The sequence below is a fragment of the Talpa occidentalis genome, unplaced genomic scaffold, assembly GCF_014898055.3.
Source record: "Talpa occidentalis isolate TD23 unplaced genomic scaffold, MPIMG_talOcc4v2.1, whole genome shotgun sequence".
NCBI classification, from domain to species: domain Eukaryota; kingdom Metazoa; phylum Chordata; class Mammalia; order Eulipotyphla; family Talpidae; genus Talpa; species Talpa occidentalis.
In genome coordinates this window covers 78,976,399-78,994,640 of record NW_026555331.1, presented here as the reverse complement: position 1 = coordinate 78,994,640, position 18,242 = coordinate 78,976,399, and the positions used below count along the sequence as shown (strand labels likewise).

Below are 18,242 nucleotides of genomic sequence, written 5' to 3'. Positions count from 1 at the left end.
CTCAGCCTTGGACTTGTACCAGGGACTTGGGGACCATGGAAGGAGACACATCAAAGAGAGAGATGTGGGGCCTCCCCTGGTGGCGCAGCAGTTGAGCACTGGGCTGCGAAGCTGCCCCCAGCCTCTGCAGCACCGGTTCGATCCCCAGCCACCAGCGAGGGTCCCACATGGCATGCAGACCTCTCCTGCTGCGCCTGCTGCTCCCCTCAGCAGTGTATTTCGTTAGTCTGCCTGTTCTGTTCCCCGCTCTGTCTCTGGTGAATCCTCTCACCCTCCCACGCTTCTGACTGTACCCAGTGCTTGTATAAATAAATTAATTAATTAAAAAAAAGAGAGATGTGGGTGAGAGAACCATGGGGGAGGCTGACCATGACAGCCTTTATTTTGATTTTGCTCTTTTCCTTCCACACTTGCTGTCTCCTCTTCCCCTTTTCTATGGGCGCCCAGCAGAAGTGCTTTAGACTTGTGGCAGGCTTTTGGGCTTCAGCTGCCCTACTTTGGACAACCCTCTTTGGCTGGGAATTCACCCACAAGGTGATGGGTAACTTTGGGTGTTTCCTTGGGAAACTAACCTTTTTTATCTATATAAACTTTTTTATACATACATATAAACTTTTTATACATATATATATTTTATTTTATATATTTTTACATAATTTCTCATTTTTGCACAATGTATGCTTTTTCATGTTGTTTATAGTCCCCATACAATTCCTACCCCCTTATTTTGACCCTAATCCCTCCTAACCACTCCCCCCCCCACCACAGTGTGTCTCTGGCTTACAGCTTCTTGTTGATTTTGATTTTTACTTTATTATAATTAGTCTTTCTCCTGGTCCTTTATTTAGCTTTTCTAAATTCCTGCTCTGAGTGAGACCTATCTTACTATATTCTTTCCCTTCTTTCCATTGCACACTAATTCTATTAAAGTTCTTTTCTATTGAAGATCTTATGCACTAACAGCATATTTTGTCTTTATGTGGCAAATGGTAGAATCTATTTAGAGCATGCAAGTTTTGAGGGCCTGGGGTGCCCCTCAATCTGCCTACTAACTAAAAGGAAAGTGACCAAAACTGTCAAAATTCCCACCTCTTGGTTGGATTGAATGGCCATTTCCTGCACAAGAATGTATGATGAGCAGGAGCACTGACTGTGCAGAGGCCCATATAGGAACACTCAAAATGTACCAGAGGAAGGACCCATGCTGTCCTACCTAGGACCACTGCTCTGCTATCCCTACCACAATTCAGTAGCTCTGTTCTTTTGGAGCCAAACCCGGAGATCTCCCTGCAGCTGTCTCTAGCTCTTTTACCTTCAAAGCCCTGACCCTCATCTCTCCAATCATGTCTGCAATCCTCATTTCATTCCTGACTGGGCTTTTCAAGAGCCCAACAGGATAATATGGAGTCTGGTAAGATATACCTCAATCCATAAGCCCTGGCTCCTGAAGAGTAAACAGTGGGCAGCAGCAGCTCACTTGGGTTAACTGTCTTGTTTGGGTGAAGGACACAAATCTTCTCCCTGATCTGGAGGGTAATCAAGAGTCCTCAGGTAACAGAAATGTAAGTTTAGGCCATATAATCAGGGCCATAAATGCTTACCTGAAGAGTGAGAACTTTATCTGGAAATTCATGAGTAGCCACCAGGTGCTCTCAGAGACCATGTGATTTAAGTGGGGTAAGAAGGGGGAGGATGAGCAGAATAAAAGGACTTATTAGGAGGATGAGAAAATAAATACTGTAGGGTGAGTTAGTTACATTTGTATAGAAATCTGGATTTTTATTAGCATACCTACATGAGGGAAAAGAACAAAAACAGCGGTAAGGAATAGTATCAGTATAATCCCAAATCATAAACAGGAATAGAAGCATTAACAGGCTCTGAAGCATTAACAGGCTCTGGGTTTTTTGTGTGTTTTTTTGTTTTGTTTTGTTTTGTTTTGTTTTGTAGATAATGGTCAAGTTTTTATTATTTTTTTCTTTATTTTATTTTATATATTTTTTACATCATTTTTCATTTTTGTACAATGTATGTATTTTCATCTTGGTGATAGTCCCATATAACTCCCACAACCCTTGTTTTGATCCTACTCTCTTCTCCCCACAGGCTCTGTTTTCTGAAGTTTCAGTAGAATCCTGAACCCACCTCTTCCTCTAAAGATTAATTACTAAAATTTGGTAACTTTCTTAATATAAGATGTCCAATACACCCCTGCTTTATTTTGCTTTCTTATGTCATTCCTTTTAAACCATTAAGTTTGCAGAAATTTATCTAATTTATCTAATGACACCATGACAGCAAAACCTTTCCATTTCCTATTTTTAGGTAAGAAAGAAAAACACATAACAATAAATAGCAGAAATGTTTGGTCAGTGGCGTTCTTTACTCTCCCTCAAGTACAGTTATAAAAATAAAGATTTAAAACACATAGAATAACTCTCCAAAATAATGTGCTTATTGCTTCAAAATAGGCACTTGTAATTAGTGATCCTGAAATTAATATGTTTAAGGAAGGTAAAAGCTACTAAAGAAAAAGTAACTACTCTGATTAATATAGCATTATATGGTATATACATACCATCTGAGAATTTAAGTGGAATTTGAGATCCTCTAAGAATTTTGAAGTTATAAGTCATATACTGTGTAAGAAATTAAGAAAATTGTTATTCAGAAGAATATGGCCTGATGAATATTAATGAAGGTAATTTTCTTAGCAACTTGAAGCCCTTTATATGAGCAGCTAGGCCTCTTATAATTTTACTTTGTGAGTAAAAACTGGATTTCAATTAAGTTGGAATAACAGAGTAATACCTAAACATGTTGCTGAAAAAAAAATTGTTGCTAAAGCATTTTAATTAACATATATTCTGAATTTCCTGACAACTGTATTGAAATCTGAATGTCAATATGCATAATAAACCATTACCTTAGTGGTATTCATTCTAGATCAACAAAATCATACAGTTGGGTAACACAGAATCATATCAACCTTTTAAATGTAATTCTATAAGAATATATCGCCATACAAATAATCTCAGGGGGGTTGGCTTATTTATTATAAATATCTCTGCAGAGAATGCTAACATAGGAAATTTGCTGGTATTTAGAAATGAATAGAGGAAGAATGTGCTTCAGCAGACAAAAGATACCGTGAGCTTTGCTCAAGGTCAAAAAGATTTACCCATGTATATAGGTACTTCTGTACATATCTGTGCACTACTGAGATATAACTCATACAGAATAAAATGCACACTTCTATGATTTTTACATTTTTATACACACACACACACACGGGAAACCATGAAGATAGAGAATATCATCAGCACTCAGAAGATTCTTCCCTGTTTCTTTTGAGGGCTGGTAATAGTAAAAACACTATTTTCTCTATTCAGCCATAATGAGACTAATGGCAGTTCTCAGAAAGACGAGAAAGAACGGAAAACTCATCCAATCCTATGATTTATTTTTATGAAGAACAACAAAAAAAAAAACAGATGAGATATAATGCCACACAAGAGAACAAGAAGTGGTGATAGACTGAGATCTCTAATTTTATATTCTGCTGTTCACTGACTATCAAAATACATTTTCTCTTTAAATCTACGGGTTTGAATTTAGCAAAGACGAGTTTTGGAAACGTAAGAGAGTTCCTTAATGGCCACGGGGACTTTATGGGAATCTATGATATTAGTTACCCAATTTACTGGCGAGATTTTGTTAGCAGAACGCCATAATCTTTGTTAAGACTTCTATACTTTCCTTAAAAATTCCTCGTCAGAATACTTCTTTACATTCCTATAGTTTTCTTTAGTAATTAATTTTTTTCCAATAAAAAATTTAGATTGCAAATTCTGTAAGTTTTCCATTGGTCCAATAAACAATTTAGAAGCTTTCTAATTTAACAGCAACTCAGTCAACCGCTAAGTATTTTTCATAGCTTAAGATCCAAAGTACTTTAGTCTCAGTAAAAGATACAACAAAGGGAAAAATTCCTAACAGTTTTCAACAAAATTTTGAATCTCTTGAAGCCAGAACTATAACCTAGCAAAAACACATTGTGAGGTTAGGGGTATGTTTTGTTTAACATTGTACCTCTCAAATGAATGGACATTTTCTTGCACTAGGTGAATGCTAATCTACTCCAGACCATGACCAACTTATACCTCACACAGGAGACCTCTTTTTGATAGCAAGTGCTCTAACAGCTTTTAGATGCTTGCTCCATGCCAACCAAAGTTTGCAACTGTTTTGGCCATCAAGATTTTCTTGGCAACAGCTTTTATCTTCTTACAAAAGACAAGAGTCTAGAGGTCACAGTTCCTTTTCTCAAAACTAGAAAAACATGGGGGAACAGGATCTTAAGGAAGAAAAGACCAAATCCTAAGTTGGAAAACATAAAGCAGTACAAGAAAAACACAATACATGAGATCTCATTCTCAAAAACTTTTGAGAATTAGTCAAGGTTCTGGGGGAAATAAAAACCAGTGGATCAATTAATATTAAGAACTAAAGTTCAGTGTCCTTTGGGTAAATTCCAAAGAGCAACTACATCCCTATGTTTATAGCAGCACTCTTTACAATAGCTAAGCTTTGGAAACAGCCCAAATGCCCAAAAATAGATGACTGGATCAAGAAGATGTGGTACATATATACCATGGAATATTACTCAGCATTCAAAAAAAGATAAACACATGCAATTTGCAGCAACATGGATGGCGCTGGAAATATCTTTCTGGCTCAGCGAAATAAGCCAGAAAGATAAAGAAAAATACCGGATGGTCCCACTCATAGCAGGAATCTAGAAAACTTAAATAAGGAACCAGGAAAATGAATAACTATAAGAAAGTGAAAATCAAAATCAACAAAAAACTATGAACCAGAGATTCTCTATGGGGAGTAGGGGGCGGGAGGGGAGGGATTGGGGTCAAAATAAGGGGGTTGCAATTGTATGGGGAATATAAAAATAAAATTTATTATTAAAAAATAAAATTTATTATTAAAAAATCAATTAATTAATTAATTAAAAAAAAAAAGAACTAAAGTTCATAAAGCCAAAAAGAGTTGCCCGAGAAGCTATATCCAAATCTCACTTTCCAAAAAGGTTTGGGTCAAAAAAGTCCTCCATTACTCAACTGAGACCAAGCAACAAGGTTTGAAAACACAGCCTTAAGAGACAAACAGATAAGACTGAAAAATCAATGCCTTCTTGGGGTGAGCAACCAATATTAAAGATAAAATCCTTTAAAGTTAGAAATTAAAAATCAAAATGACAATTAACAAGTTTACAAAAGTTTTTCCTTTGCCAACCCAAAATTTTGAGAGAGAAAAAAAAATCTCATCACTTCTCACCTCCTTGCCTCATGGAAAGAGATTCCAGAGTCTGATTTGGTAAGAATTCTTACCTTTCAGATGGCTTTTGTCAAATATCCAGGATCTCTTTCCATGGCAACTTTCAGAAATACAGAGTGCATAGTCTATCAAGTTTCTCTTGGCTGGGTCATCAAATAGTCAGGGTGCAACATAAATCATCCCATACCTCCATGGGCTCTTCTCAGACTGGATGAGTAATCAAAAGAGGCTCAGACAGGTTAGCAAACGAAAAACAAAAGAATTTAATTGCATGCACATAGAGAATTCACATGACTAAATTTTAAAGAATAACTGAGCAGATTATGTTTTAGTACCTGAGGCATCAAGGACAGAGAGGGGGAAAATTCACACGACTGACACAAAGGGCGTTATCTCAGCCTTATTCTAAGAGTAAAGATTCTTAGATTCTTAGAATGAAAATGTTTACCGATAAAACTAGAACTGGGAGAGACTACTAAACTATTGTCCTCAGTCATTAAAAACGAAAAGGGCAGAAGCTTAGGACATGTTATTCATCTCTCCCTTGATTTGGGAGGGCTAAAAGACTTAGGCAAGAACAGAGGTTTCTCCTATTCAGCCTTCAGGGCCCTCATCACTCTTAACCCAAAACAATGTACATTTTTAAGTAATGGTAATATACAGATTTTCTGAGGCTTCCAGAGTCTTGATTGAACTACAGTTCTCAAGCAAGATGACAAGAGTTTACTATGGGCCCACTGGGTAAAAGTATCTCTTTTGGGGGCACTGACCCCATACCTCTATCATCATAGTTTAGCTTTACCTTTCTTTATTTTCATATAAAAAGATTATACAATATGCACACATTTATGTCTGGCTTATTTGGCTGAACAGTAAGATTGCGAAACTTATAACTGTTGTTGCACGTATCCATAATTTCCCCTTTTCAACTGCTAAGACTACAACACAATTTATTTATCCATCCTACTATGAACAATGGGGCGACTTTATCTAGTTTTGAGCGATTAGGAATTAAGCCAGTACTAACATATATAGCTATAAATATATATAGATCCAGCTATATGCATTATACTTATTTTTCTTGAATATATACCTAGAAAATGAACTGTTATAGGAATAATAAGGAGCAATGTCTGAGTAGTGAATGATGTCCTGAATGAACTGCATTCATTAATGTCTTTTCAGACTCACCCCACTTCTACGCTGATGAGATCTCAGGTACCAAGGACTACAACACCCAACATGCCGTGAACATGTCTTCCTGAGCAGGGTGAAAGGGATGACTGCTGGGAACCAGGGACAGAGCTGAAGTCACACTGATTTTTAAAAGTATGAAGAAGGGCAGGACTTACTTTCTTTCTTGTCCTGCTTTGACTTGCGCCCTGGTCTCTGCTGCCACTAGGACAGATGGCATCCAGCTATGTATCTACCCAATTAACCCTTTCTCTCTCTCTCTCTCTCTCTCTCTCTCTCTCTCTCTCTCTCTCTCGTTCCTGCCCCCTCCCCCATCTTCCCAGGGCTACACGATAACAGCTTGGAGTCCAACATGGATTATTAGGCAGGCATAAGCTCAGCTTTCATAGATTCTGCTTAAATACTAAATTCTGCTGAAATACTAAAAGGAAAACAAAATACCTTTCTTAAATATGCAGAATTATTTGTTTAGTTATTTCTTCTTTTAAATCATATAAAGTTAGATAGCCTCTAGTGCAATGATTTTATTCCAGCTCAAATAACAGAATCATAGGGAAACAATTTTAAAGTAGAAAGTTCTCAATGCCCCCATACTCTGCCAAACAAAACCTTCTGATTGGTGAGCATTTAGAACTACTGATTGAAGATTTTTACTACTGGTATCAAAACTGAAAATGCAACAAATGAGTTGAAGAGCTATTTCTTGGGAAATTAATGTTAATCAAACATTAAGATATTTTATCTCATTTTAATTTGTTTAAATTGTTCTCACCTAAAAGTGAAAATTAAACTCAAGGATGTTTATTTATTACTTTTTTTTAAATAATTGCTTCACTCTTACATTTCTAAAAAAGAAAAAAAATTCTTTATTAAATGTAGCAACCCTGACATTCAAAGAAAATTAGCAAATTCAAGTTGCAATAGTGTTTCCAGAATTGAAAAAAACCTTTTTTAAGAGAAACGATACAGAATCCTATACAGCAACCATATCATCAGAAACAGGAAAATAAAAAAAAGGAAAAAACTCATCAGAAAATGAAAAGTTGAAAATTAAGGCTACATTCAAAAGATAATAAAACTGAAACCTATCACATGAAAGTCATATACCTATTATGATAATATCATGAAGAAGCCAGGTTCTCATGAAAAACTTTTATATCCACAGCAGACTATCAAATTCTTGGGTAAGGCAAAAAAGCAAGCAAAAATAACACCAAACCATTTTTCTCTCCTGTGAAGAAAAAAGTGAAAAGCTCAAGAGGACTTCATTTTCAAAGATCACACAGGCAAGACTGAAAAACGATGTGGATGATATGGATGACACCCTAAATTATGTGAAAAAGGATGCAGGATACACTTAACAAAAAAATGACATCAGAGAAGATAAAATTAAGTCTTATAGTAAACTGATCAAGAACTGAATAAATGAGCATAAGGGACTATAGTGATGGATTACAGGTGATGGTGGTGGGAGAACTATGGGGACTACACTTGAGGAGAGAAACTAAATACTCTACAGAAATGAACAATAATTTTAAAAAAGGAAGAATGAAGAAACACATGAATAAACTCTAGTATGTTTCTTGATTTCTCTTTTGGTAATGGGACCAGTAGCACATGCCCAATGAACATCAGCAATTAAGCAGTTTCTATACAATATTAAAAAAGACTTAACTTGGAAATAGAGCATCACAAAATCATCTAATGGAAGCACACAATTTAAGAGATCATACAGGGAAACTCTTTTAAAGGTGACGAGATATGGACAACACCACAAAAAACAGAGCTCTTCCCAGCACCATCTACATGGGCAAAACCAATACTTTGGTCACCAAAATGGGTGTTCAGTGTCTTCGAAGTAGATAAGGGAGGGGTCAAAAGTATATCCCTCTCTCCTAAAAAGGATGCCAAACCAAAACAAGAACATACAATTTGCCTGATATAACACAATGATTACTGGGCACAATTCTACATTTGAACAATTCTAAACATTCTGTCATCATTCTATGAAACAAAGTAAAGCACCCCTTTCACTTTCATATGCATTGTATCAGTCCCAGAAGATACTGTCTCCTTTTTAAACTACACAAATCTCTATAATGGAACTTTCACCAGGTGCTAATGTTCTCTTCAAAAAAGATAGTGTCTACCCTGCCAAATGACCACCTTTATACGTTAAATGTTCACATTCACAAAACCATGATTTCGACACTTTCAAAGTACATCTTATAAGCCAAAATCAAGCTTCAAATTTAACATTTCCTTCATCCTCAATGATTCCAAATCATGATTAAGAAGAAATAAAAAAATCTCCCTCTTCACTTTCAATCAATAAAATCCCCAAAGAGTTCAAGCATCAAAACATACACATAAAATATTAGCCTTATATATTCTTAATATAATATAAATGAACTAGTAAGGTGATCAATCAATTTTCAATTACATTGGCATCTGGAGATGACAGGGCCTTTACTTACAATTGACTTTACTCAACAAATGAGGGGATTCACACCTTAAGGAGTCCAGAAACACCCCAAGCATGCAAACTGACTAGTAATTATTTACTAATAAAAGCAGTACTTTTCTTATTGGAGCAAGTCACCTTCACATTTTGAAACTGTTACAATATAAAAAACACAAACTAAGGAGGATCCTAAATGCTCAACTTACAGTCAAATGGATGACTATTATTAACTGAATAATTACAATTAAATTGATTTTTGAAAATAGATTTTCAAATGGAGTTTGTATAAAAAGATACCCAGTCAAAATATATACATGCAAAATACATGTAGATCTTTGCTAAGTGTACCTTTAACATTTTTAGTGTATTTTATAGAATTCAAAATTACACTACTAGCGCTTTGGTTTAACTGATAAATATCATTTGTGTTAGTAAAACAAATTGGTAAAACAAATATAATAAAGCCCAATTGTTCAGCATGAAGCTTAGCTCATACATTATTTTACACTGTATACTTACTACATCAAACTTCTGGGTGATGTTCCCTTGGACATCAAGTAAATAAACCTTGCCATAATGCGTGCCCAGTGCCAAAAACTGTAAGAAGAACAGAGGGATCAATTTATTAATGTACCATTAATATACAGTTAATAATAAAGCCACTTTTAAAGTCAAGCCTCTTAATGTGGAATTGATCTGCAACACCCTGGAAGATATGCATTCCTTAGAAAAGCTTGTTTCCATCTTCAGGGAAATAACAGAAGAGGGCCTACTTTATTGTGATAGTGCAAGCCAGCTGTCAGAATGACTCATGAGGACCCTCATCTACTGACAACTAATGGTGTGGCTGTGGTCTGTACACAATGCCTGATGGACTAAAGCAGCAAATTAAAATGCAGACATGAAAACACAAACAACCTATAGATGAACTTAAGTCAGTAGGAATGATCAAGAAACTCGCTCTAATTTATGGCAAATGTGTGAATCTGTGTTATCGGTTAAGTTCAAAATATATGTAAACACATAAACAGTATATTATTATATTTTAGAAAGGAAAAGTCATGCCATATAGAGAGATGAAAAAACTCAGATGTGCTTACACCGTCAGTTAGCATTAGCGTGCCACTATCAAAGTTAATATGTAATAAAGTACAAATGTGTACACTCTAATGCAAAAAAAAAAAAAGCTCTCATAAAATAACTGCTGAGCTATACATTCACTCTATGATCTAAAACTAGTTCATATCTCCCACTTTCTTTAATTCTTTGATCTAACCTTAAACAAACCAAAAGAAAGTTTAAGACTCCCAGAAATATGACATGGGATACTGCTTCCTTTTTATTTCTTTAAGCATTACTCAAATACTTCTAAATTCTCTGCATTTCATTGCATGTGAGTATGCTTCATTGCAACCTATAATGAAATGCTCAAATTTACAGGCACTACTAAGCATTGCAGTGAAGCAGCACAATCTTTAAAAAATAACCTTATAGGAAGTCAAGATTTTAAAAGGATTTATCAAAATGGAATTGCTTAAAATGAAATTTTAGTTCAGACACTTAAAATATGAAGCCACATTAAAGAGGAGTCTCAAAAAAGGAAAGAAGGGGTTCATTAGAAATTCATCCCCTGCAATGCCTTTCACTCCTGCAAGGTTGCCTTTTTTTCAAGAAGAAAAAAGTCCCCTGGGTAAAAAAATCAATACTGGTTAATAAAACATCAGGTGTGCAGACATAACTAGGTATGACGATTCGGGCGCACAGGCCGGCTGAATGCACCGGGTGCCATGCCGATTACTCATCCAGGGCAGACAGCAAGCCTGGCAAGCCCAGGATGCCGGACCCTGGAAAGGGAAGGGGAAGAGGTAATTCTGAGGGGAAATTAGCCTGAATATTTAAACCAAAACAGGGATGTTTTCTCCAAAGCAAAAGAACAATCTAGTCAGAAATCGAGGACTCAGATGCTTGTAATCTTTTCTCCACCGTGATGCTCTGACAATATTTGAATAAAGAAACCACAAATATGAACTAAAAATGAACAATACTACACTTTACACTGAGGTTATATAGGTTAAAAGAATGGGTCTTAAAAGCATACTACACCCAAGTACTCCATGGTATTGATTCTTCTCATAAATACTGTATATAGTTTGTTAGAAAACTAAGGGGGCTTGGATCCTTAAAATGCTTAAAGATGTCAACTTCCAGTACTTGAAATGTCTATTTACCATTCTTAAAATATCAATTATACTTTATCAAATGTTTAAAGATTCTATGCAGGGTACTTTACTCAAATATCCTTCCCTTTTTCTTTCTTTCTTTTTTTTTTTTCAAATTGATAGTCTCATTCACACAATACTTACAAGAGAAAGGAAACATCATATAATTATTTTGATTTTACATCATATAATTATTATGATAACATTAGAACTTTTTTGAAAAAATTCAGCGATTTTTATGACAAGCTATCTTTTGTTTAGGAAAACATTTCATCATTTGAATTAGAAAAATGATTGCTGCTCTCTTTTATAAATAACATTCTGTGTTTTTTAAGAATAAAACACCAAATTTGATAAGCCAATCATGTAGTTCCTTGAAAATTTATTTGACTAACAAATTACTGATGTCATACTTTCATTTGCTAACGCTTTCAACTACATAAAATCCAACAAAAAAAGTGAAATTGGCCTCTAATCACAAATGTAAATACAAATTCTTTAAATATGACTTTTTCTAGCCATTAAAAGCCTTGCCCTTTTGTACTATTAAATTTTTTTAAACCCGAAAGCACATTTTAAAATCCAGGATGGGCAAAAAATAAATATAACTTAATTACCCCCTTTCCTGAATTATGTTTAATTACAGAAATTTGACTCACTTTATAAACCATCAGAAGGGCATCTAATCAATCCTTCTGAAACATCCATAACTATTTTTAACTGGAATAACTGGACTATATATAAGTAAATAAGAAGAGATAAGCCTTTGAACACCACGAAGGAAACAAAAAGTAGCACATATCAAATATGCCTGACTGGATATCATCATCTATATTTCACACAGCATTTTATAGCATTCAAAGTATTAGAGCTGGGCATGCATTCAATTGTACATGAGGAACTAAGTTAGAGTTACGGGAGTTGATAGGACTTCTCTGGAAACAGACAAAGTGAAGCAGAGTTAGGGTCTGAATCAAGAGCTAATATACCCTCAGCTGGATCAGAAGTCTCCTAAATAAAAACATAGGCCTGAGATTCAGAGTGCAGGTTCTAAAATTTAGTACTGAGGACAGTTTCCAGCATCAGACTCTTCTGCTACATTGGATTAAATATGGTGTTAGAAAAGAACAAGTAAACTGCTCTCCACTTGATATATTCAGTGGTTCATTCAACAAACATACAAAAATACTACTATATACTTGAAAGTGTGACTTAAAGGGTGATGATATTATAAGGGAGAGAAATATAAAAAGATGATTAATTTAAATTAAAACTTTTAAAGGATGCTTGATGTAAATATCTCTAAGACCCTGGCACCTGGGAGCTGTCACCTACATTGAGCTTTGAAGGTCTTAAATATCACATTAAGTTAAAGGTATATAAATATAGGCAGGAGTTGATCGGGGTCTAAGCTAGGGGAGGGGTGGTACAAAAACAATTAGGACATAAAATGATAGGGTGGAAGAGAAAAAGGACTCATTGACTTAGGTGATAAAGGAGATGGTGATGCTAGCAATGGGGGTAGAGAATAAAAAATAGATGCACAGATAGAGGGGAAGGAAGATGACACCCGAATTAAAAAAACATACTATTTTGGGCAGGTTCAGTGTTAAAGTGGTCATAAAAATCATGAAATTTAAATTTAAAAAGTATAAATTAAGAAGAAATGTGGGCAATGGACCAACTCCTGGGGAAACCAACCTGTAAGAGAAAGATGGAGATAAAAGAAAGTGAGAGAACCAGAAGGGAATGACAGAAATGATAATAGTAGTACTAGTCATAATAATAACAATAATAATAATAATAACAGAATGCTGTCATGACAAAGAAGCATGAGAAGATGAGTTCCATTTTAAAAGCAGTAAAATGTACATCAACTGGCCAATGTATACACAAAATGTGGTATGTCCATTAGAGAGCCATAAAAAAGGAATACACTGTTGATATATACTACATCACCAGCGAACCTCAAAAATATTTTGCTAAGTGAAAGAAGCTAGACACAAGAACAAACATTATATGACTCCATATATTTGCATATAAAAATTTCAAAATAGGCAAATCTATAAAGATAGAAAGTAAAGTAGCAGTTGCCTGAGACTAGAATTCGGTCTGTTCCATGCTATAGCAGGTATTAGTACGCAAGAAGGTAGGAAATGAGATGACATGAAGAAAAATGTGAACAAATAGATCCTTGAACAGGAGGAAGAAAAGCTCCTACAGGTAAGGATGGGTGCAAACTCAAATGAGTTGAGAAAGGAACTGCAGCTGATCATGCTTAGAGAAATGACATCATCCACCTCGAGTGAAGGGACCGTTTTTGAGAAGGGGAACTGACACTAAGGGGGTCAGTGAAAGAAACAAATAACAGCACTTCTAGTACGACATTTACTGAGGCATGCGATTTGGTACCAGCACATGGCTGGATGCCTTGGTCCTCAGAGAACACTGACTCAGAGTAAGAATGTGGCTAATGGCACAACAAACAGGGATATATACGAATTGAAGATGCCAATGAAGCAAAATCAAAATGGTGAGTCATTTGATAGAGACAGAAACTAAAAGAAAAGGAGAGAATGGATTAGAGATTAGAGAATATGATTCCAGAGTCACAGAACAGGTTGAGTGCGAAAATTACCACATAAATTTAAAGTAAAATGCTCCAAAGACAGAGCATTAAATGGACCTCAGTTTCACCTGCTAAGTGTCCACAGTTTGGTTTAAATGGCAGGTAAATGAAGCAGGGTCTCAGACCTAAAGGTTGCTACATTTAAATTGAACTGAAGAACTGCAAGGCCAGTCTTCAGTGACTGAAAGGAAGTGACAAGGAAATTGGGATGTGGTAGCAATGGGGAAGGGTGGATGGTGGTGCAGCCAATGACAGAGGCTTCAAGGGAAGGGGTATCTGGTCAAACAAGAGAGAGTAAATATTCTCATAATATGTTGAGCAAGTAGAGGGACTGGTTTATTAAGGGATGAAATCTGAAACAAAAAGGAATTGGGAACATGTTAAAAGCAAGGAGGAGGAAGAGATAACACTGCTGGTGACAGGACAAAGCCAAGAGATGAAAACCAGTTGGGGAGTTAGCTTCCCGGGGAGGGAAAGAATTACTCTCCAGTTTCACAGGGAAGTAGAGAGCAGTGGTTGAAAATCTTGACTACCAATACTCTCATTATGACATAGATAGTTTTTGTCAAAGAACAGGCTCACGGTGGGGTATAACAATTAGCATGGACTCAAAATACTGGCAAGGGGCTTTGTTATGGTGAAAATGTGGACTATATTATTAATTCATTCATATAAGTGATATTGGGGGCCTTTCCATAAATTCTGAAGGCCTTCAAGGTAATCCTTTTGTAAGGGCAGGACTGGATACAGTGCAGGTTTTCTGATCCCATGCAGACCGGGTAAAGGAGGAGTCAGAGTCCTCAGTGGTTTTACAGGTTTTTTATTTGGGGTTCACCAGACATATGGCAGGCAGGGGTGCTGGCTGGGGGGCTGGGAGGTTGGCAGGCCTCCCAGCCCCCAGCAAGTCTTCACTCTAACTGGGCTCTCTAGCGTTCGTTCTGCTGCTTCTCGGCTTCTGCTTCGGCTGCTGCTGCTGCTGCTGCTTCTGCTGGCGTCCTCGTGACGCCGCCCTTAAAAGCAGTCTTAGCCCAGGTGAATCCCATCTACCTATGCCCACACCTTATTCCAGGTGCCCGCCATCAGGCATGCATTCAGGACAAGGATCCATCATCTATCCTGATGGTGGAAGGGCAGAAAAGTCTGATATTTTCTTTACCCTACACCTTTCTAGTCTTTCAAAACACTGAGCACCACACTGTGTCCAATCTTAACGCTTTCCTATTCTAATAGTTTCCAAGTGATAGTTTCCAAGAACCACCTGCAAAATATCTTTCATACCTGTCATTGTCTAAATACTACTTAATATACTCTTGCAGTGTATATGTGTGTATTTGCTTGTTTCGATCTCCGTTGATGAGGAGAAGAGGAATACAAAATGATGCAATTATCATTAAAAAAAAAACACCACCAAAAGCATCCAAATTCAAGGTATAAATAGACTTACAACAGAAATTACCTATAGAAGACTCCTCGACAAGGGTTACCTTACCTTGTCATGAACGGTCATACAGCTCGCTGCATCTTTCTGAAGGATTTCAGTTACTCCATTGGAAAGCCTTTCATACTTCAATTTGGGTTCCTCTTCACTCTCTTCCTCCTACACAAAAACAGAGACAATACCAGCTGCTGTGGATTTATATGAAACAGACAAAACTCAAAACACTCTTAAGGGGGAACCAGATAGTTCTTGTAATGATTGTCAATAGCTATTACAGCTAATGGTGAAGATCTTCATGTTTCATTTGTCCAACTTGGTGTATCAACTGTTACAACTTCACTGATAGAATAAATTTAAAAGCTGAAAAGGTGAGCAAGCTTAATGTTGAAATTAATCACCTTTGACATATTACAGTAAATACAACAGTCTGGAGCACTACAGACGCCAGAGAGAGAAATACAATAAACCCTTAAAAACCATGAAATATGTATTTCAAGATTTTAAAATATTTTTATTTTTATATTGGTCAAATTTAGGTCCATCTGACTTAAATTAGAAAACATTACGAAAAATATTAAGGTGGGGCTTCCCTGGTGGTGCAGCAGGTTGAGCGCAGCGCTGTGAAGATGTCCACAGCCTCTGCAATGCAGGTTCGATTCCTGGCTGGCCAGGGAGATACCCACATGGCATGGCAGACCTCTCCTGTCTCGCCCGCTGCTCCCCTCAGCAGTGTATTTCTGTCCATCTGTCTGTTCTGCTTCCCGCTCTGTACATGGTGAATCCTCTCACCCTCCCATGCCTCTGACCTGTACCCCAGTTCTAGTATAAAAATAAATACAATCTTTAAAAAAAATTAAAGTGACAAAATTGGAAATTTTGTATTAAGTAAAATGCATGGTCACCTTTCAGATAAACATATTTTAATGTTTATTTTATATACCGATGACCCATGAACAAACACTATATACCTAGTTTATGTTAGAAAGAAAATGTATTGTTTACTCTCATCTGAATAAGCCAACTTATGCATTAAAATGTCTTAGTCATTCTGATGTATTATTACTTTCTTGTTCAACCTCACTGTTGCTATGTATCAAAAGATAGCTTTAGTTCTCGGGAAACAGCAAACCCAAAGATAGGATTAGTGAAGTGGAAAAAGAGGTCAAAAAAGGGAAGCCCAGAGAAGAAAAAGACATGGGAAATACAGAAATGAACGTATGAGCTAAGTGGAACATAGTGGAAAAGGTTAACATACACTTTTAATTACATTCCCAAAGGAAAAAGAGATGGGGGAGAGGCAGGGATATATTTACAGAGGTAAAACTGAGGATTTTCTAAAATGGATAGGGTATCAATCCAAAGGTTCAAAAGCTCTGCATCTCAAGCAAGGAAAGAAAATCCTATCTGTGCAGACATAGTAAAATGAAAATTAAGTAAAAACAAAATTGTTTGTAGAGTAATAAATGCTGGGCCTGTTGAAGATTCTAAGACTGACAGGACACAAGAGGCCTTCAGGTGGAAAGAGGCTAATCTGTGAATAAAGAAAAAGCATGAGACCTATCAAACATCATGTCATAGTTAGCATTAGATATTTCATTTATCCTGAGTTTAAAAAAGAAAAAAAAAAAACAACAACAGTGGAGAGTTAAACTTAATTATCTCATTTTATGGATTTTCAGTAAAAACTGATGATGAAACTTTTAAGCATTTTCATCAAGACACACAGGTGGGTAGAAGGCAAACCCAAAATTCAAAATCAGTTAAGAGTACTCTAAAATCAATGTCTTGTATAACACACCCAATCTCCCACGAAAATGATGTGATAAATCATTTTATCACATAAATTTTATGCCTATAAATAATTATAAACCATAGGAAATGTTTAAAAATGTGTTTATTTAGCAGGGTATTAGCTATCTATTGCTATACAACACAGTACACCAAAATTCACTAATTTAAAACAACAGGTGTGTATTCTTTCACAAAATGTCTGTGAGTAATCAGTACAGGAGTCATTTAGCTCAGTGATTCAGATTCAAAGTCTCTCATGGGGTTGCAGGCAAGATTCAGCTGGGGCTACACCCATCTGAAGGCTTGACTGGGGTTAGAAGTATCTGTTTCTGAGATGGCTCCTTCAAATGGTTGGCAAGTAGGTGCTGGTTGTCAGCAGGAAGCTTCATTCCTTGTCTCATGGCCCTCCCCACAGCACTTCTGGAATATCCTCAGGACATAGCAGCTGGCTTCCCCCAGAGTGAATAATACAAGAGGAACAAAGTAGAAGTAGCAGTGTTGTAAACACCTAGACTCACATGTCCCACAGATCTTCTGCAATATTCTATTGGTCACACACAGGTCAGCCATGATTCAATTGAGAGGAGAGGACAAAAGAGTAGGAAAAATAACAGGTGAGAATCAGGGGAAGCCATCACACAGACAGCAACAAGAGCAGTAATAAAATTTTAAGAGCAATAAGCAAAGTTGATGAGATTAAACAGCCTACTAATATTCCATGTTTATCATAAGCTGTCTTCATGTTTCTTTTCTAAATATAAATAAGCTATTAGTTGTTTATTAAGAGTACTAAAATCAAAGATGGTATACCTACTTTCCAAGAATAACTTTAAAAACTAAAAACAACAAAAGGGAAGAATAATATTATGGTTATTTAAAAGACTATGCCAGTTTAATAAAGATACCAATGATAATCAACCTAACCCAAGGAACTGTTATGTGGCAAAAAGCAACCTGTTGTAAATACGAAAGAGCTAATTAACCTAGTCTAAAGAACACGGAAAAAGAAAAATTACCAAAAAAGCAACAAATAAACACTTCTACTTACCTATTTCTAAGCAAGAAACAGAAATCATTACAAAGTTAACATTAAATATGGTAACAATGATGTGTGTATTCTGAAGTAAATGTGTTAAATGCAAACTGAATCCTGAATGT

At 36.1% G+C, this 18,242-nt stretch overlaps 1 protein-coding gene across 1 annotated transcript in view; it reads right to left on the bottom strand.

The window, feature by feature from the left end:
* The window catches only part of VPS41 (VPS41 subunit of HOPS complex), a 183,990-nt gene that overhangs the window by 134,704 nt on the left and 31,044 nt on the right, over positions 1-18,242 (bottom strand). Inside the window, exons 3-4 of the mRNA XM_037507289.2 lie at positions 15,345-15,452; positions 9,527-9,604 (exon numbers count right to left, since the gene is read on the bottom strand). Of these exons, the coding sequence (XP_037363186.1) occupies positions 9,527-9,604; positions 15,345-15,452 (186 nt within the window). The remainder of the gene's footprint in view (positions 1-9,526; positions 9,605-15,344; positions 15,453-18,242) is intronic.